General features: G+C 50.9%; 1 protein-coding gene across 1 annotated transcript in view; it reads left to right on the top strand.

Moving 5' to 3' along the window:
• The first annotated feature begins 1,977 nt into the window (after positions 1-1,977).
• Positions 1,978-14,314, top strand: part of LOC119977771 (FTS and Hook-interacting protein-like) — a 31,487-nt gene continuing 19,150 nt past the window's right edge. The window contains exons 1-4 of the mRNA XM_038818979.1: positions 1,978-1,996; positions 3,134-4,414; positions 9,691-9,869; positions 13,070-13,232. Coding sequence (XP_038674907.1) covers positions 1,978-1,996; positions 3,134-4,414; positions 9,691-9,869; positions 13,070-13,232 — 1,642 coding nt within the window. The remainder of the gene's footprint in view (positions 1,997-3,133; positions 4,415-9,690; positions 9,870-13,069; positions 13,233-14,314) is intronic.

Here is a 14,314-nt window from a genome sequence, read left to right as displayed (position 1 = left end):
CAGTAGACGGGGGTCAGTAGACGGAGGTCAGTAGACGGGGGTCAGTAGATGGGGTCAGTAGATGGGGGTCAGTAGATGGGGGTCAGTAGATGGGGGTCAGTAGATGGGGGGTCAGTAGATGGGGGTCAGTAGATGGGGGTCAGTCGATGGGGGGTCAGTAGACGGGGTCAGTAGATGGGGTCAGTAGACGGGGGTCAGTAGATGGGGTCAGTAGATGGGGGTCAGTAGATGGGGTCAGTAGATGGGGTCAGTAGATGGGGTCAGTAGATGGGGGTCAGTAGATGGGGGTCAGTAGATGGGGTCAGTAGATGGGGTCAGTAGATGGGGGTCAGTAGATGGGGTCAGTAGATGGGGTCAGTAGATGGGGGTCAGTAGACGGGGGTCAGTAGACGGGGGTCAGTAGACGGGGGTCAGTAGATGGGTCAGTAGATGGGGTCAGTAGATGGGGTCAGTAGATGGGGGTCAGTAGATGGGGGTCAGTAGATGGGGTCAGTAGATGGGGTCAGTAGATGGGGTCAGTAGATGGGGTCAGTAGATGGGGTCAGTAGATGGGGGGTCAGTAGATGGGGTCAGTAGATGGGGGTCAGTAGATGGGGTCAGTAGACGGGGGTCAGTAGACGGGGGTCAGTAGATGGGGGTCAGTAGATGGGGGGTCAGTAGATGGGGGTCAGTAGATGGGGTCAGTAGATGGGGTCAGTAGATGGGGGTCAGTAGATGGGGTCAGTAGATGGGGGTCAGTAGATGGGGGTCAGTAGATGGGGTCAGTAGATGGAGGTCAGTAGACGGGGGTCAGTAGATGGGGTCAGTAGATGGGGGTCAGTAGATGGGGTCAGTAGATGGGTCAGTAGATGGGGTCAGTAGATGGGGTCAGTAGATGGGGTCAGTAGATGGGGTCAGTAGATGGGGTCAGTAGATGGGGTCAGTAGATGGGGTCAGTAGATGGGGTCAGTAGATGGGGGTCAGTAGATGGGGGTCAGTAGATGGGGGTCAGTAGATGGGGGTCAGTAGATGGGGTCAGTAGATGGGGGTCAGTAGACGGGGGTCAGTAGACGGGGTCAGTAGATGGGGGTCAGTAGACGGGGTCAGTAGACGGGGTCAGTAGATGGGGTCAGTAGACGGGGTCAGTAGATGGGGGTCAGTAGATGGGGGTCAGTAAGACGGGGTCAGTTAGACGGGGTCAGTAGACGGGGTCAGTAGGACGGGGTCAGGTAGACGGGGTCAGTAAGTAGCACTGGAGGTCAGTAGGATGGGGGTCAGTAAGATGGGGTCAGTAGATGGGGTCACGGGGTCAGTAGGCCGGGGGTCAGTAGATGGGGGTCAGTAGTATGGGGTCAGTAGATGGGTCAGTAGATGGGGTCAGTAACGACCTGGGTCAGGTAGGACTGGGCGTCAGTAGAAGGGGGGTCAGTAGACATGGGGGTCAGTAGACTGGGGTGTCAGTAGATGGGGTCAGTAGACGGGGGTCAGTAGACGGGGTCAGTAGATGGGGTCAGTAGATGGGGGTCAGTAGATGGGGTCAGTAGATGGGGTCAGTAGATGGGGGTCAGTAGATGGGGTCAGTAGATGGGGTCAGTAGATGGGGTCAGTAGATGGGGTCAGTAGATGGGGTCAGTAGATGGGGTCAGTAGATGGGGTCAGTAGACGGGGTCAGTAGATGGGGGTCAGTAGACGGGGGTCAGTAGATGGGGTCAGTAGATGGGGGTCAGTAGATGGGGTCAGTAGACGGGGTCAGTAGATGGGGGTCAGTAGACGGGGTCAGTAGACGGGGTCAGTAGATGGGGTCAGTAGATGGGGGTCAGTAGATGGGGGTCAGTAGACGGGGGTCAGTAGACGGGGGTCAGTAGATGGGGTCAGTAGATGGGGTCAGTAGATGGGGTCAGTAGACGGGGGTCAGTAGACGGGGTCAGTAGATGGGGTCAGTAGATGGGGGTCAGTAGACGGGGGTCAGTAGATGGGGTCAGTAGATGGGGTCAGTAGATGGGGTCAGTAGATGGAGGTCAGTAGACGGGGTCAGTAGATGGGGTCAGTAGATGGGGTCAGTAGATGAGGGTCAGTAGATGGGGTCAGTAGACGGGGTCAGTAGATGGGGTCAGTAGATGGGGTCAGTAGATGGGGTCAGTAGATGGGGTCAGTAGATGGGGTCAGTAGATGGGGGTCAGTAGATGGGGTCAGTAGATGGGTCAGTAGATGGGGGTCAGTAGATGGGGGTCAGTAGATGGGGGTCAGTAGATGGGGGTCAGTAGATGGGGGTCAGTAGATGGGGTCAGTAGATGGGGTCAGTAGACGGGGGTCAGTAGATGGGGTCAGTAGATGGGGGTCAGTAGATGGGGTCAGTAGACGGGGGTCAGTAGACGGGGGTCAGTAGATGGGGGTCAGTAGATGGGGTCAGTAGATGGGTCAGTAGATGGGGTCAGTAGATGGGGGTCAGTAGATGGGGGTCAGTAGATGGGGGTCAGTAGATGGGGTCAGTAGATGGGGGTCAGTAGATGGGGTCAGTAGATGGGGTCAGTAGATGGGGGTCAGTAGATGGGGGTCAGTAGACGGGGGTCAGTAGACGGGGGTCAGTAGATGGGGTCAGTAGATGGGGGTCAGTAGACGGGGGTCAGTAGATGGGGGTCAGTAGATGGGGTCAGTAGATGGGGGTCAGTAGATGGGGTCAGTAGATGGGGTCAGTAGATGGGGGTCAGTAGATGGGGGTCAGTAGATGGGGTCAGTAGATGGGGTCAGTAGATGGGGTCAGTAGATGGGGGTCAGTAGATGGGGGTCAGTAGATGGGGTCAGTAGACGGGGTCAGTAGACGGGGTCAGTAGACGGGGGTCAGTAGACGGGGGTCAGTAGATGGGGTCAGTAGACGGGGTCAGTAGACGGGGTCAGTAGACGGGGTCAGTAGATGGGGTTTACATTCCAAGTGACATCCAGATCTCCAAGGTAGGATTTAACAAAAACATGTCAGTAAAGTTTCCCTGTAGACCCATGGGTTGTGCAGCGTGGTGTAGAAATGTGAGTTAGCCTTTTTTGTCTATATTTCTTGTCAAACTCTCCTGCTATTGCCAGATGTGAGACAGACTCAGAAAGCTGAGGGCTGCGGCTTGATTGACCTTTTGATGCTCATTATCCTTTTGTGTATCTGCAGCTCACGGGAGTCCGAGTATCGACACCTCATCTGTGACTGCTGCAGTGCCCAAGCCCTCGACTCCCGCTCGCATTGCCCTATTTATGAGGCAGCAGAGCACGGCCGCCGACGCAGTAAACTCACCCCGATCGCCAGGAGGGGTGGGGCCAGATTCACCCGTCTGCAGCCCTGCCCACAGCAGGTGGGAGGAGGTGTCTGAGCTGGACTCGAACTACCTGGAGTACCTACGGGACGCTCGACGGCACATTGACCGCTGTGTCAGGGCCTGTGGAAGGTGGTCAGCGCCTTATGATGGGCAGGAGCCCGATCCTTGTAACGTCCCGCCCATTCCGTTTGACGCCAATGCCATCAACCCACACATGGACCATTTCGGTCAAGAGCAGCACAGGGAGAGATTCCATGTCCAAAATCAAGCCCAGCTCAAACTAGACACCGCTGCCAAGAACGATGGGCTGGAAAACGGTGACTGGGATGTGGACTACAACAAATGTGACATCACCAACACTCCCCAGAGCAAGAAACGCTGTCTGCAGACAGAGGCAGGGCCAACAAAGGCAGAGCTCCACCTGTCCACCTCCTCCATCGACCACAGCGAGCGAGGTGCCAGTCAGCCCTGGGCAGCAGGAGTCTGTGGCAACTCCTTGGTAAACGGCTCTCGAACCAAGAACAGGGTTGGGAAGCTGCCCGGAGCCTCGGGACGCCATGAGAACTGTCTGGTGGTCAAGAAAGTTCGAAGGGACATGCCTGAGGGAAACCGCCCAAGGATGGAGGAGCCAGTGACCGAGAACGGGGAAGGAATGTCGGCAGCAGGAGATGCTCAGGAAAGTTTGGGAAAGGAAGCTTGCTGCCTCCGGAGGTCAGCTACAGCAGAACTGACACTGGGTGATGGAACAGTGCCTGAGATTAATCCTGAGGAGGCATCTGTTAGTCATCAACCCCCATCAGGTTCTGAGTCCATTGACCGTCTGATTGATGAGCTGCTCGACCAGGCACCAACGGAGGCCAATGGGAAGGGGCTCAATGTGGAGAAGTTCACAGAGGAGCTGCAGGAGATGGAGGCTCGGATGGAAGGCCGATGCCACATGGAGGAGAGGATGAGAGGCCGGGGGGATCTACAGTCTGAGGCGGAAGAGCAGGAAGATGAGGAGAATGAGAGTTCCTGCTTGCATCACAATAACAATTGGTCGGCGGCCTCTGTGAGCCAGGTTTCAGTGAGATCCATGGGTCAGACAATGGTCAGCCCTGAGCGAGTCGGACAATCACAGAGCCAGCCTTTCACAGGTAGGAGTGCCATGGACAAGCTCACGAGAGAGCAAGTTATTGTTGCAACTTTGCAAATCACTGGCTCAGCACCAGCTCGACAATTCTGGGAACCACTCGGCAGGAAGGGTGATGAGGCTAACTAACAGGAAGCAGCGATTAGGGGTCTTTCTGAGGCTGGAGGGCAGTAACCAATGAAGAGCCACAGGGATCAGTGTTGGGATCGCAGCTCTTCACAATATGTATGAATGATTTGGAGGAAGGAAGAGAGGCAGCATGGCCAAATTTGTAGTTTATACAAAATCGGGAGGGAAGGCAGGTGTTGAGGAGGATTTACATCGTTTACAGAGAGATATTGTCAGGTTAAGTGAGTGGGCAGAAAATTGGCAAACGGAACTCAGTGTGGGAAAATGTGAGATTGTTCATTTTGGAAGAAAGAATGAGAAGGAGGATTATTATTTAGATGGAGAGAGATTGCAGAAAGCTGCAACACAAATGGACTTGGGGGACATTGTTCATGAAACCCAGAAAGCTAGCACAAAGGAGCAGAAAGTAACAGGGAGGGACAATGGAAAGATGGCTTTCATTTCAAGGGGGCTGGAGTGTAAAAGGTTTTGTTGCAACTGTACAAGGTACTAGTGAGGCCACATTTAGAGCACCGTGTACAGCTCTAGTTCCCGTTTTAAGGACAGATGTATTATCATTGGAGGCAGTACAGAGGAGGTTTACTGGGATGATCCCAGGCACGGAGGTACTGCCGTATGAGAAAAGATTGAACGGGTTGGGTCTGGACTATGTGGAGTTCAGAAGAATGAGCGGTGATAGGATTGAAACATCCAGGATTCTCTGGGGGGTTGGACAGGGTAAATGTTGGGAGGACGTTTCCACTCATGGGAGAGGTCGGACCACAGGGCAGAGTCGCAGAATAAAGGGGTGTTCATTCAAGTTGGTTTTGAGAAAGAATTTCCCCTCTCAGTGGTGAATCTTCGGAATTCTTTACCCTCGAAGCTTCGAGGCTGAGTCCTTGAGCATTTTCAAGGTTGAGATCGATGGGTTTAGATCCGTGCGGGAATTAAGGGTTACACAGAGAAGGCAGGAAAGTGGAGTTGGTGAGCGTTAGATCAGCCAGGATCTTAATAAATGTCAGAGCAGGCTTGAAGGGCTGAATGGCCTCCTCCTGTTCCTATTTCTGATGGTCTTATGGTCGATGATGCCTTAGGGAGGATACAGAAGAGATTTTTGTTTAACTGAGGGACACAGTGAATGTGGAGAGACTGGAGAAGTTGGGAATGTTTTCCTTACAGCAGAGAAGGCAAAGGGGAGATTTAATGGAGGCGTTTTCATACAGCAGATCGGGAGGAATGGCCTCGAGTGGAAGGAGGGATTTGGGAAAAGATCAGGCAAAGTGGTGTTTAAATAATCACTCTGTCAAGAACAAAGAACAATACAGCACAGGAACAGGCCCTTCGGCCCTCCCAGCCTGTAGCGATCACGTATCCTATCTAGACCAACCGCCTGCATCCTTCTATACCCCGTCTGTTCATGTGCCTATCCAGATAAGTCTGAAAGGTCACTAACGTATATGGCTCAACCACCTCACTTGGCAGCGCATTCCAGGCCACCACCACCCTCTGTGTAAAAACATCTCCCGCCCATCTCCCCCGCCTATCCCCCCCCCCCGCCTATCTCCCCCCCCCCCCCCCCCCCCCCCCCCCCCCCCCCCCCCCCACCTTGTAATTGTCATTTCCGCCCTGGGAAAAAGCCTCCACTGTTCACCCTATCTATACCCCTAATAATTCTATAGACTTCTATCAGGTCGCCCCTCAGCCTCCGTCTCTCTCGGGAGAACAATCCCAGTTTATTCAATCTCTCCTTGTTTATGGAACCTACCTCTTCATTCACCTGAGGAAGGAGCTGCGCTCCGAAAGCTAGTGATTCGATACAAACCTGTTGGACTTTAACCTGGTGTTGGAAGACTTCTTACTCTGTTGTATTCTGACAATCTTCATCACTATCCGCAACTCCTGCAATCTTAGTATCATCCGCAAACTTGCTAATCAGACCCTCTACGTTTTCCTCCAAGTCATTTATATAAATTACAAAGAGCAGAGGTCCCAGAACTGATCCCTGCGGAACTAGTTACAGACCTCCATTCGGAAAAACACCCTTCCACTGCTACCCTCTGTCTCTATGGCCAACCCAATTCTGGATCCATCCAGCCAGTTCACCCCTGACCCCATGTGATCTAATCTTTTGCAGCAGCCTGCCATGAGGGACCTTATCGAATACTTTACTAAAGTCCATGTAGACACCATCGACAGACCTTCCCTCGTCAATCATTTATCACCTCCTCAAAAAATTCAATCAAATTAGTGAGACATGACCTCGCTCGTACCAAACCATGCTGTCTGTCGCTAATAAGACCATTCACCTCCAAATGTGCACAGATCCTATCTCTGAGAATCTTTTCTAACAATTTTACTGTCACTGACGTCAAGCCTATAATTACCCGGATTATCCTTGCACCCACCAATCAACGCGTCCCTCTCCTTTGTGAATACTCATTAAGCACCTCACCTACTTTCTCTGGTTCTATACATAATTTCCCTCCTTTGTCCTTGAGTGGGCCAACTCTTTCTCTAGCTACCCTCTTGTTCCTAATATACGTATAAAATGCTTTGGGATTCTCCTTAATCCTGCCAGCCAAGGACATTTCGTGACCCCTTTTTGCCCTAACTCCCTGCTTGAGCTCTTTTCCACTTTCCTTGGCTGGTTTAGCACACTGGGCTAAATAGCTGGCTTTGAAAGCAGACCAAGGCAGGTCAGCAGCGCAGGTTCAATTCCCGTCCCAGCCTCCCTGGACAGGTGCCGGAATGTGGTGACTAGGGGCTTTTCACAGTAACTTCATTTGAAGCCGACTCGTGACAATAAGCCATTTTCATTTCATTTCATTTTCATTATTCCTCAAGTGCTTTATCTGTTTTTAGTTGAAAGAGCTAGCAGACACTTGATGGGCAGGATGGCCTCCTCCTGTGCTGTAAGATTCTAGGGACTGCCCAGTATTTGGTGCAATGTGCCTGGGAAAGGCTGCCTGGGCCTTAACCATCTCAGCTCTAAGGCCAACAATACCAACTTCTCCAGACGCTCCATCTCCGGCCTGCTGGGAGTTTCGATGTTCTCTGTTTTTATGTCAGTCTGGCAGCATTCATAGTATTTTGCTTTTGTATCAATAGATTTTTATTGGCTAAAGCTATTGAGAGATTTGGGGCAACAATGGAGTTCAGATGCAAACCAGCCAATGATCTAACTTAGTGGCAGTACAGGTTTGAGGGATCCAGTGTTGAACTGTGCAGAGTTTGCGCTGACCGAGGAGGTGACGAGTGCAGTAATGATGCAAACGACTGGGTGAATTCTAGAAACTTGCGTTAAGGTGACATCTCATCATAGACCTACACCAATCAGGTGTTGATGAAGGTGTTACACTGTCAAACCCAGGTCCGTGTGGCTGAACACACTTTTATGAGAAAGATTCCCTTGTTTCACCAGAACAAATAAAAACACCGGATTGGTTACTTAGTCCAGTCCATGCACTGCTGCCAATCCACCTCTGACCCTCTCACTCATTCTCTCACTTTCTTTCACTCCTTCTAGCATCCTTCCTACCTTTTCCCTCTCTCTCTAAGTCCTGACCTTGTGTGACTCGGTTAGTTAAGAGGCCTCATACACTCATCTCACATTCTCATTTTCTGTTGACTCCCTCTTCTATCTCTGTATGTCTCTTTTAATTTCTGTTATTCCATGTTGTATGTATTTCTCACATGGCTCTCTACAACACCCTCCCCCTCAACATCCCCCCCAAGAATTCCTTATTGCAGGCTGTCATTTCTGGGCAATTAGATCTCCGGTTGATTGCATTGACTGTTCCTGTACTGTATCCATCTCTCTCTCTTTCTCTCTCTCTCTGCCGACCTCTCTTCCTGACTTCCCCGGACCCTTTTTGTGATTCTGTTTGTGTCTGCAGTGAGTTAGTCTATGTCCGCTCTCTCGGATGTTGAAGACCCTTCTGTTTGTCTGTCAGTCTGTGGTGACCATGATGTGGAGATGCCGGCGTTGGGCTGGGGTGAGCACAGTAAGAAGTCTGACACCAGGTTAAAGTCCAACATGTTTGTTTCAAACACTGGGCGGTATTCTCCGCTCCCGATAAAAATCGGGATGGCCGTTGTGAAATCGGCCGAGGTTCACGACGGCCCCGGGGCCCGATCCCCGCACCTAATTCACCCCCACCCGGGGGGCTAGGAGCGGGTCCCCGTCACGCCGGAAATGACGCGGAAACGGCGCTTTTCTGATGTCATCCGCGCATGCGCGGGTTGCCAGTTCCAACCCGTGCATTCGCGGATGACATCAGTGCGCAGACGGCACAAACCCGCGCATGCGCGGTGCCGTCTTTCTCCACCGCCGCCTGGCAAGACGTGGTGGGCTTGCTTTTGCCGGGCGGCGGAGGGGAAAGAGTGCGTCCGTTTTGGACGCAGGGCTGACGATCGGTGGACACCGATCGTGGGCCTGTCCCCTCCCGAGCACAGTCGCGATGCTCCCGTCCCAATCGGGCCCCTAGACGCCCCAAACGGGCATCTGGCGCCCGTTTCACGAATGCAGTGACCAGGTGTGGTTGCTGCCGTGGTGAAACGGGCGTGAAGGGCCGGCCGCTCGGCCTATCGGGCTCAGAGAATCGCCGTTCGCCGTGAAATCGCGAGTGCCGATTTTTCCGAGCCCCGGGGGGGGGGGGGGGGGGGGGGGGTTGGACAATCGCTGGGGGCGCCATGGGGGGCATAAAAAATGTCGGGAGGCCTTCCCACGATTCTCCCACGCCACGTGGGGAGCGGAGAATTCCGCCAACTAGCTTTCAAACAGGTGCACCTGAGGAAGGAGCGGTGCTCCGAAAGCTAGTGTTTGAAACAAACCTGTTGGACTTTAACCTGGTGTTGTCAGACTTCTTAGTCTGTGGTGAGTCAGTCTGTGCTCTCTCGGATGTTGAAGACCCCTCTGTTTGTCTGTCTGTCTGTGGTGAGTTAGTCTGTGCTCTCTCGGATGTTGAAGACCCCTCTGTTTGTCTGTCAGTCTGTAGTGAGTCAGTCTGTGCTCTCTCGGATGTTGAAGACCCCTCTGTTTGTCTGTCAGTCTGTGGTGAGTTAGTCTGTGCTCTCTCGGATGTTGAAGACCCCTCTGTTTGTCTGTCTGTCTGTAGTGAGTCAGTCTGTGCTCTCTCGGATGTTGATAATCCTTTGTCTCTCCCCATCCAGGTTCGTTTATCGCTGTTCTGTTTGCCAAGCTGGAAAATATGTTACAGAACTCGCTCTACGTCAATTTCTTACTAACTGGAATTATTGCGCAGCTAGCTTGTTACCCACAGCCCCTTCTCCGCTCTTTTCTACTCAACACCAATATGGTTTTCCAACCCAGTGTCAAGTCTCTCATCCAGGTACGACCCTACTGCACTGAACATTGATTCATAAAGAGCCAACAAACCTCCAGTTAACACACCTGAGTGCATTGGATCCGAGGAATAGATGCTAGTTTTATGTGTAATTTAAATTGTGAATATGTAGATGTAGAGATGTTTCCAGTAGTCAGCGATCATCAGTAAAACACGCTAATCAATGTGGAATACAGAGGAAACGTCCTTACCTGGAGAGTTGGGAGAATGGGAAAGTCACTTTAACAGAGAATTTGAAGTGAATAGTGTGGTTTTAATTAAAGGGACGCTTTTAAACACGAGGAAGAAAAGAATAGAAGGGGGTGTTGGGGGAGATAGCGAGGGGGTGGGGGGAGTGTGGGATATTAAATCTGGCAGAGAACAGTGGGCTGGATGGACAGTGTCTCTGTTTTATTATCTCGGTCTTTTCACCTCAGGAACTGACCCCAGTGATTTCCCTGCACACTGGCTCTCTGAACTGATCCAGCTCAGTCTAATTTATAGTATAATTTATTCTTGCTGCATCCAAGGATAATGCAGAACAATCACAGCTCTGAAACACTCCAGTCAGTTGTGATTTCAGCCAACCCACTCCCTTGCCTCGCTCTAATTCTGTGTGTGTGCTGCGATCACTGATTATACCAGAGTGACTATTCCTTACACAATGGACAGAGCAGTGAAGATCAAACCTCATTCATAAACCTGAGAGAATTGGAAGGGAAAGATACAATGGCTCATCCTACCTTCCAGCCAGCCCCCTGAGACTTGGCTCATGTAAACCAGATCAAGGGAGCACGCCAAAAGCAGGCAATGTGAACAGGGCAGCCTGTGGTCTCGGGCTGTGTATTGTAATGCACTGCATTGAGTTCCACATCTTTACAATCAAACATCCAGTTGGGTGCTGTGCAAGAAAGTGGTGGAATTGTCAAAGGTTCAGTTTCATGCTGGAGATTTAAAATGCAGTTTTCAGGAGAGATTGAATCCTGTGGTAAAATGACATCATGAGCCACTTCATAGGTTGGATTCGATTCCAGGTTCCACAGGGTGAAAGGTCAGAGGATGACCCACATAATATGAAAGACAGTTTGCCAAAATGACAACAAATGCCGCTGTACTGAATCAGGAAAGCACGGTCAGCAGAGTGAGGTGAATCATTTTTATACAACCTCTCACTCAATGTCTCAATCACGTTCAGAAAAGGTTTGCAGGCAATCAGTTACCAGCGAGATCTGAGAAACAATAACATTTTCAACAGCAGTTAGAGATTCTCAACGTTGAAATAAAGGGTGAAGTTTGCAACCAATGAAGCACATGTCACAGAACGATGGCTAAGACAGCCGCAATACACAGCTTTCCTTGTTGAGCGATGAGACTGGTTTCTGTAAAAAAAAAATGATGCGTCAGTAAAGCAACTCATCAAAAGACAGCGCAAGGCTCTCCAAACACAGATATAGAATCTCACATAGAAAATAGAAGCAGCAGGAGGCCATTCGGCCCTTCGAGCCTGCTCCGCCATTCATTATAATCATGGCTGACCATCAGGTTCAATACCCTGATCCCACCTTCCCCCATATCCCTTTAGCTCCAAGCTCTATATCTAATTTCATCTTGAAATTACACAATATTTTGGCCTCAACTACTTTCTGTGGGAGCGAATTCCACAGATTCACCACCTTCTGGGTGGAGAAATTTCTCCTCACCTCAGTCCGAAAAGGTTTACCCCTTATATGGACAGCACGGTAGCACAGTGGTTAGCACTGTTGCTACACAGCTCCAGGGTCCCAGGTTCGATTCCCCGCTGGGTCACTGTGTGTGCGGAGTCTGCCCGTTCTCCCAGTGTCTGCGTGGGTTTCCTCCGGGTGCTCCGGTTTCCACCCACAGTCCAAAGACGTGCAGCTTTGGTGAATTGGACATTCTGAATTCTCAGTCTGTGTACCTGAACAGGCGCAGGAATGTAGCGACTGGGGGCTTTTCACAGTAACTTCATTGCAGTGTTAATGTCAGCCTACTTGTGACAACAAAGTTTATTATTATTATTATATAATTTTCGACGAGATCCCCTCTCACTCTAATAAACTCCAAAGAATATAATCCTAACTGACTTGGTCAGTGCGGCACTCCCTCAGTACTGACCCTCTGACAGTGCGGCACTCCCTCAGTACTGACCCTCTGACAGTGCAGCACTCCCTCAGTACTGACCCTCTGACAGTGCAGCACTCCCTCGGTACTGACCCTCTGACAGAGCGGCACTCCCTCAGTACTGACCCTCTGACAGTGCAGCACTCCCTCAGTACTGACCCTCTGACAGTGCGGCACTCCCTCAGTACTGACCCTCTGACAGTGCGGCACTCCCTCAGTACTGACCCTCTGGCAGTGCGGCACTCCCTCAGTACTGACCCTCTGACAGTGCGGCACTCCCTCAGTACTGACCCTCTGACAGTGCGGCACTCCCTCAGTACTGACCCTCTGACAGTGCGGCACTCCCTCAGTACTGACCCTCTGACAGTGCGGCACTCCCTCAGTACTGACCCTCTGATAGTGCGGCACTCCCTCAGTACTGACCCTGTGACAGTGCGGCGCTCCCTCAGTACCTCACTGGAATGTCAGCCTTGGGCGTAGGTTTACAATCCTTGATGATGAGGCGAGAGTGCTAATCACTGAGGCAAGGATGACACAAAGTTGGGTACGGTATGAGTGGGGAGCTGGTGAGTAATGTGGTTGACTCTCCGAGATGGGCACTAAATGGCGGCCCAGCCAGCGATGGCCACATCCCATGAATGTAAAAATAAAATAATTGTGATCAGGAGTCTAAATCCTGGCTGATATTTTGCCTCTTTGATGTCCCGTGTACAGGAGTGCTGGTTTAGCTCAGTGGGCTAGAGTGCTGGTTTATGATGCAGAACAAGGTCAGCAGCGCGGGTTCAATTCCCGTACCAGCTTACCCGAACAGGCGCCGGAATGTGGCGAGTACGGGCTTTTCACGGTTAACTTCATACCTGTGACAATAAAAGATTATTATTATTACAGTGGGGCTGATTTTAGTCCCACGCTCACTGCTGAAGGAGGTCAGACTGGGGATCAGTGGTGAGATTTTGCAGCTGATTCCCGTGCTAAACTGGTACGCCTACATTTGCTGTTTGCACAAACTGCTATTCCAATCTTTGAAGCCATTTTCATGACACAAACTTTGACCCCTCACCCCTCAGGTACTTGGATCAGTGAAGAATAAGATTGAAACGTTTGCAGCTACTCAGGAAGATTTTCCCATGATGCTGTACAAGGCCAGGAAATATTTAATTGCTCGAGGGAAACTTGATTGGTCGGAATCCCCCAACTCAGTTCCTCCACTGCGACGCTCCGAGAATCTTGGTACAGCTTGCTCTTCAAATCGCTTTGTTTTCCGTTCCTTATGCCCATTTGTCAGGATCAGGAGGGCCTGATTGGTGGAACAGAGTTGTACATCACTGGCTTCCACCGTATATAACGCTGCAATAGTTCCATCATTTGTTCCCATGCAGAGTAGGTTTGTTCTCAGGTTTGTGGAGATGGGCGTGTTCTGCATTGTCCTGTTGAGCAGATCCTAATCCATGATATAGCGATGCCAGCGTTGGACTGGGGTGGGCACAGTAAGGAGTCTTACAACACCAGATTATCTCAAACTGTCCTGGCTTGAGACAATTCACACCTCATTAACCTGTGATTATCCCTCACTCCAGTTGCACCGTCTGGACCTGTAAAGATTTAATTACCTGCAAAGATTTGCATTCAAAGTATCGTCTTGCATCTTTGACTTTGTCTATATAATGTGTTTCTGGAACCCACCTCTTCATTCACCTGAGGAAGGAGCAGTGCTCCGAAAGCTAGTGGTTCAAAACAAACCTGTTGGACTTTAACCTGGTGTTGTAAAACTGCTTCCTGTATCCAAATCCAAGTTAATCCTCTTCAGTGACGCTCAATCCAGGCTAATCTTGTGTTTAATCAGAGAGAGAGAGAGTGGGGTCTGTTTAATCAGAGATAGTGTGGGGTGTGTTTAATCAGAGAGAGTGTGAGGTGTGTTTAATCAGAGTGTGGGGTGTGTGTTTAATCAGAGAGAGTGTGGGGTGTGTTTAATCAGAGAGAGTGTGGGGTGTGTTTAATCAGAGAGAGTGTGGGGTGTGTTTAATCAGAGAGAGTGTGGGGTGTGTTTAATCAGAGAGAGTGTGGGGTGTGTTTAATCAGAGAGAGAGTGTGGGGTGTGTTTAATCAGAGTGTGGGGTGTGTGTTTAATCAGAGAGAGTGTGGGGTGTGTTTAATCAGAGAGAGAATGTGGGGTGTGTTTAATCAGAGAGAGAGAGTGTGGGGTGTGTTTAATCAGAGAGAGTGTGGGGTGTGTTTAATCAGAGAGAGTGTGGGGTGTGTTTAATCAGAGAGAGTGAGGGGTGTGTTTAATCAGAGAGAGTGTGGGGTGTGTT

Source organism: Scyliorhinus canicula, chromosome 14, assembly GCF_902713615.1.
Source record: "Scyliorhinus canicula chromosome 14, sScyCan1.1, whole genome shotgun sequence".
NCBI classification, from domain to species: Eukaryota; Metazoa; Chordata; class Chondrichthyes; order Carcharhiniformes; family Scyliorhinidae; genus Scyliorhinus; species Scyliorhinus canicula.
This window is presented reverse-complemented; position numbering and strand designations above follow the sequence as displayed.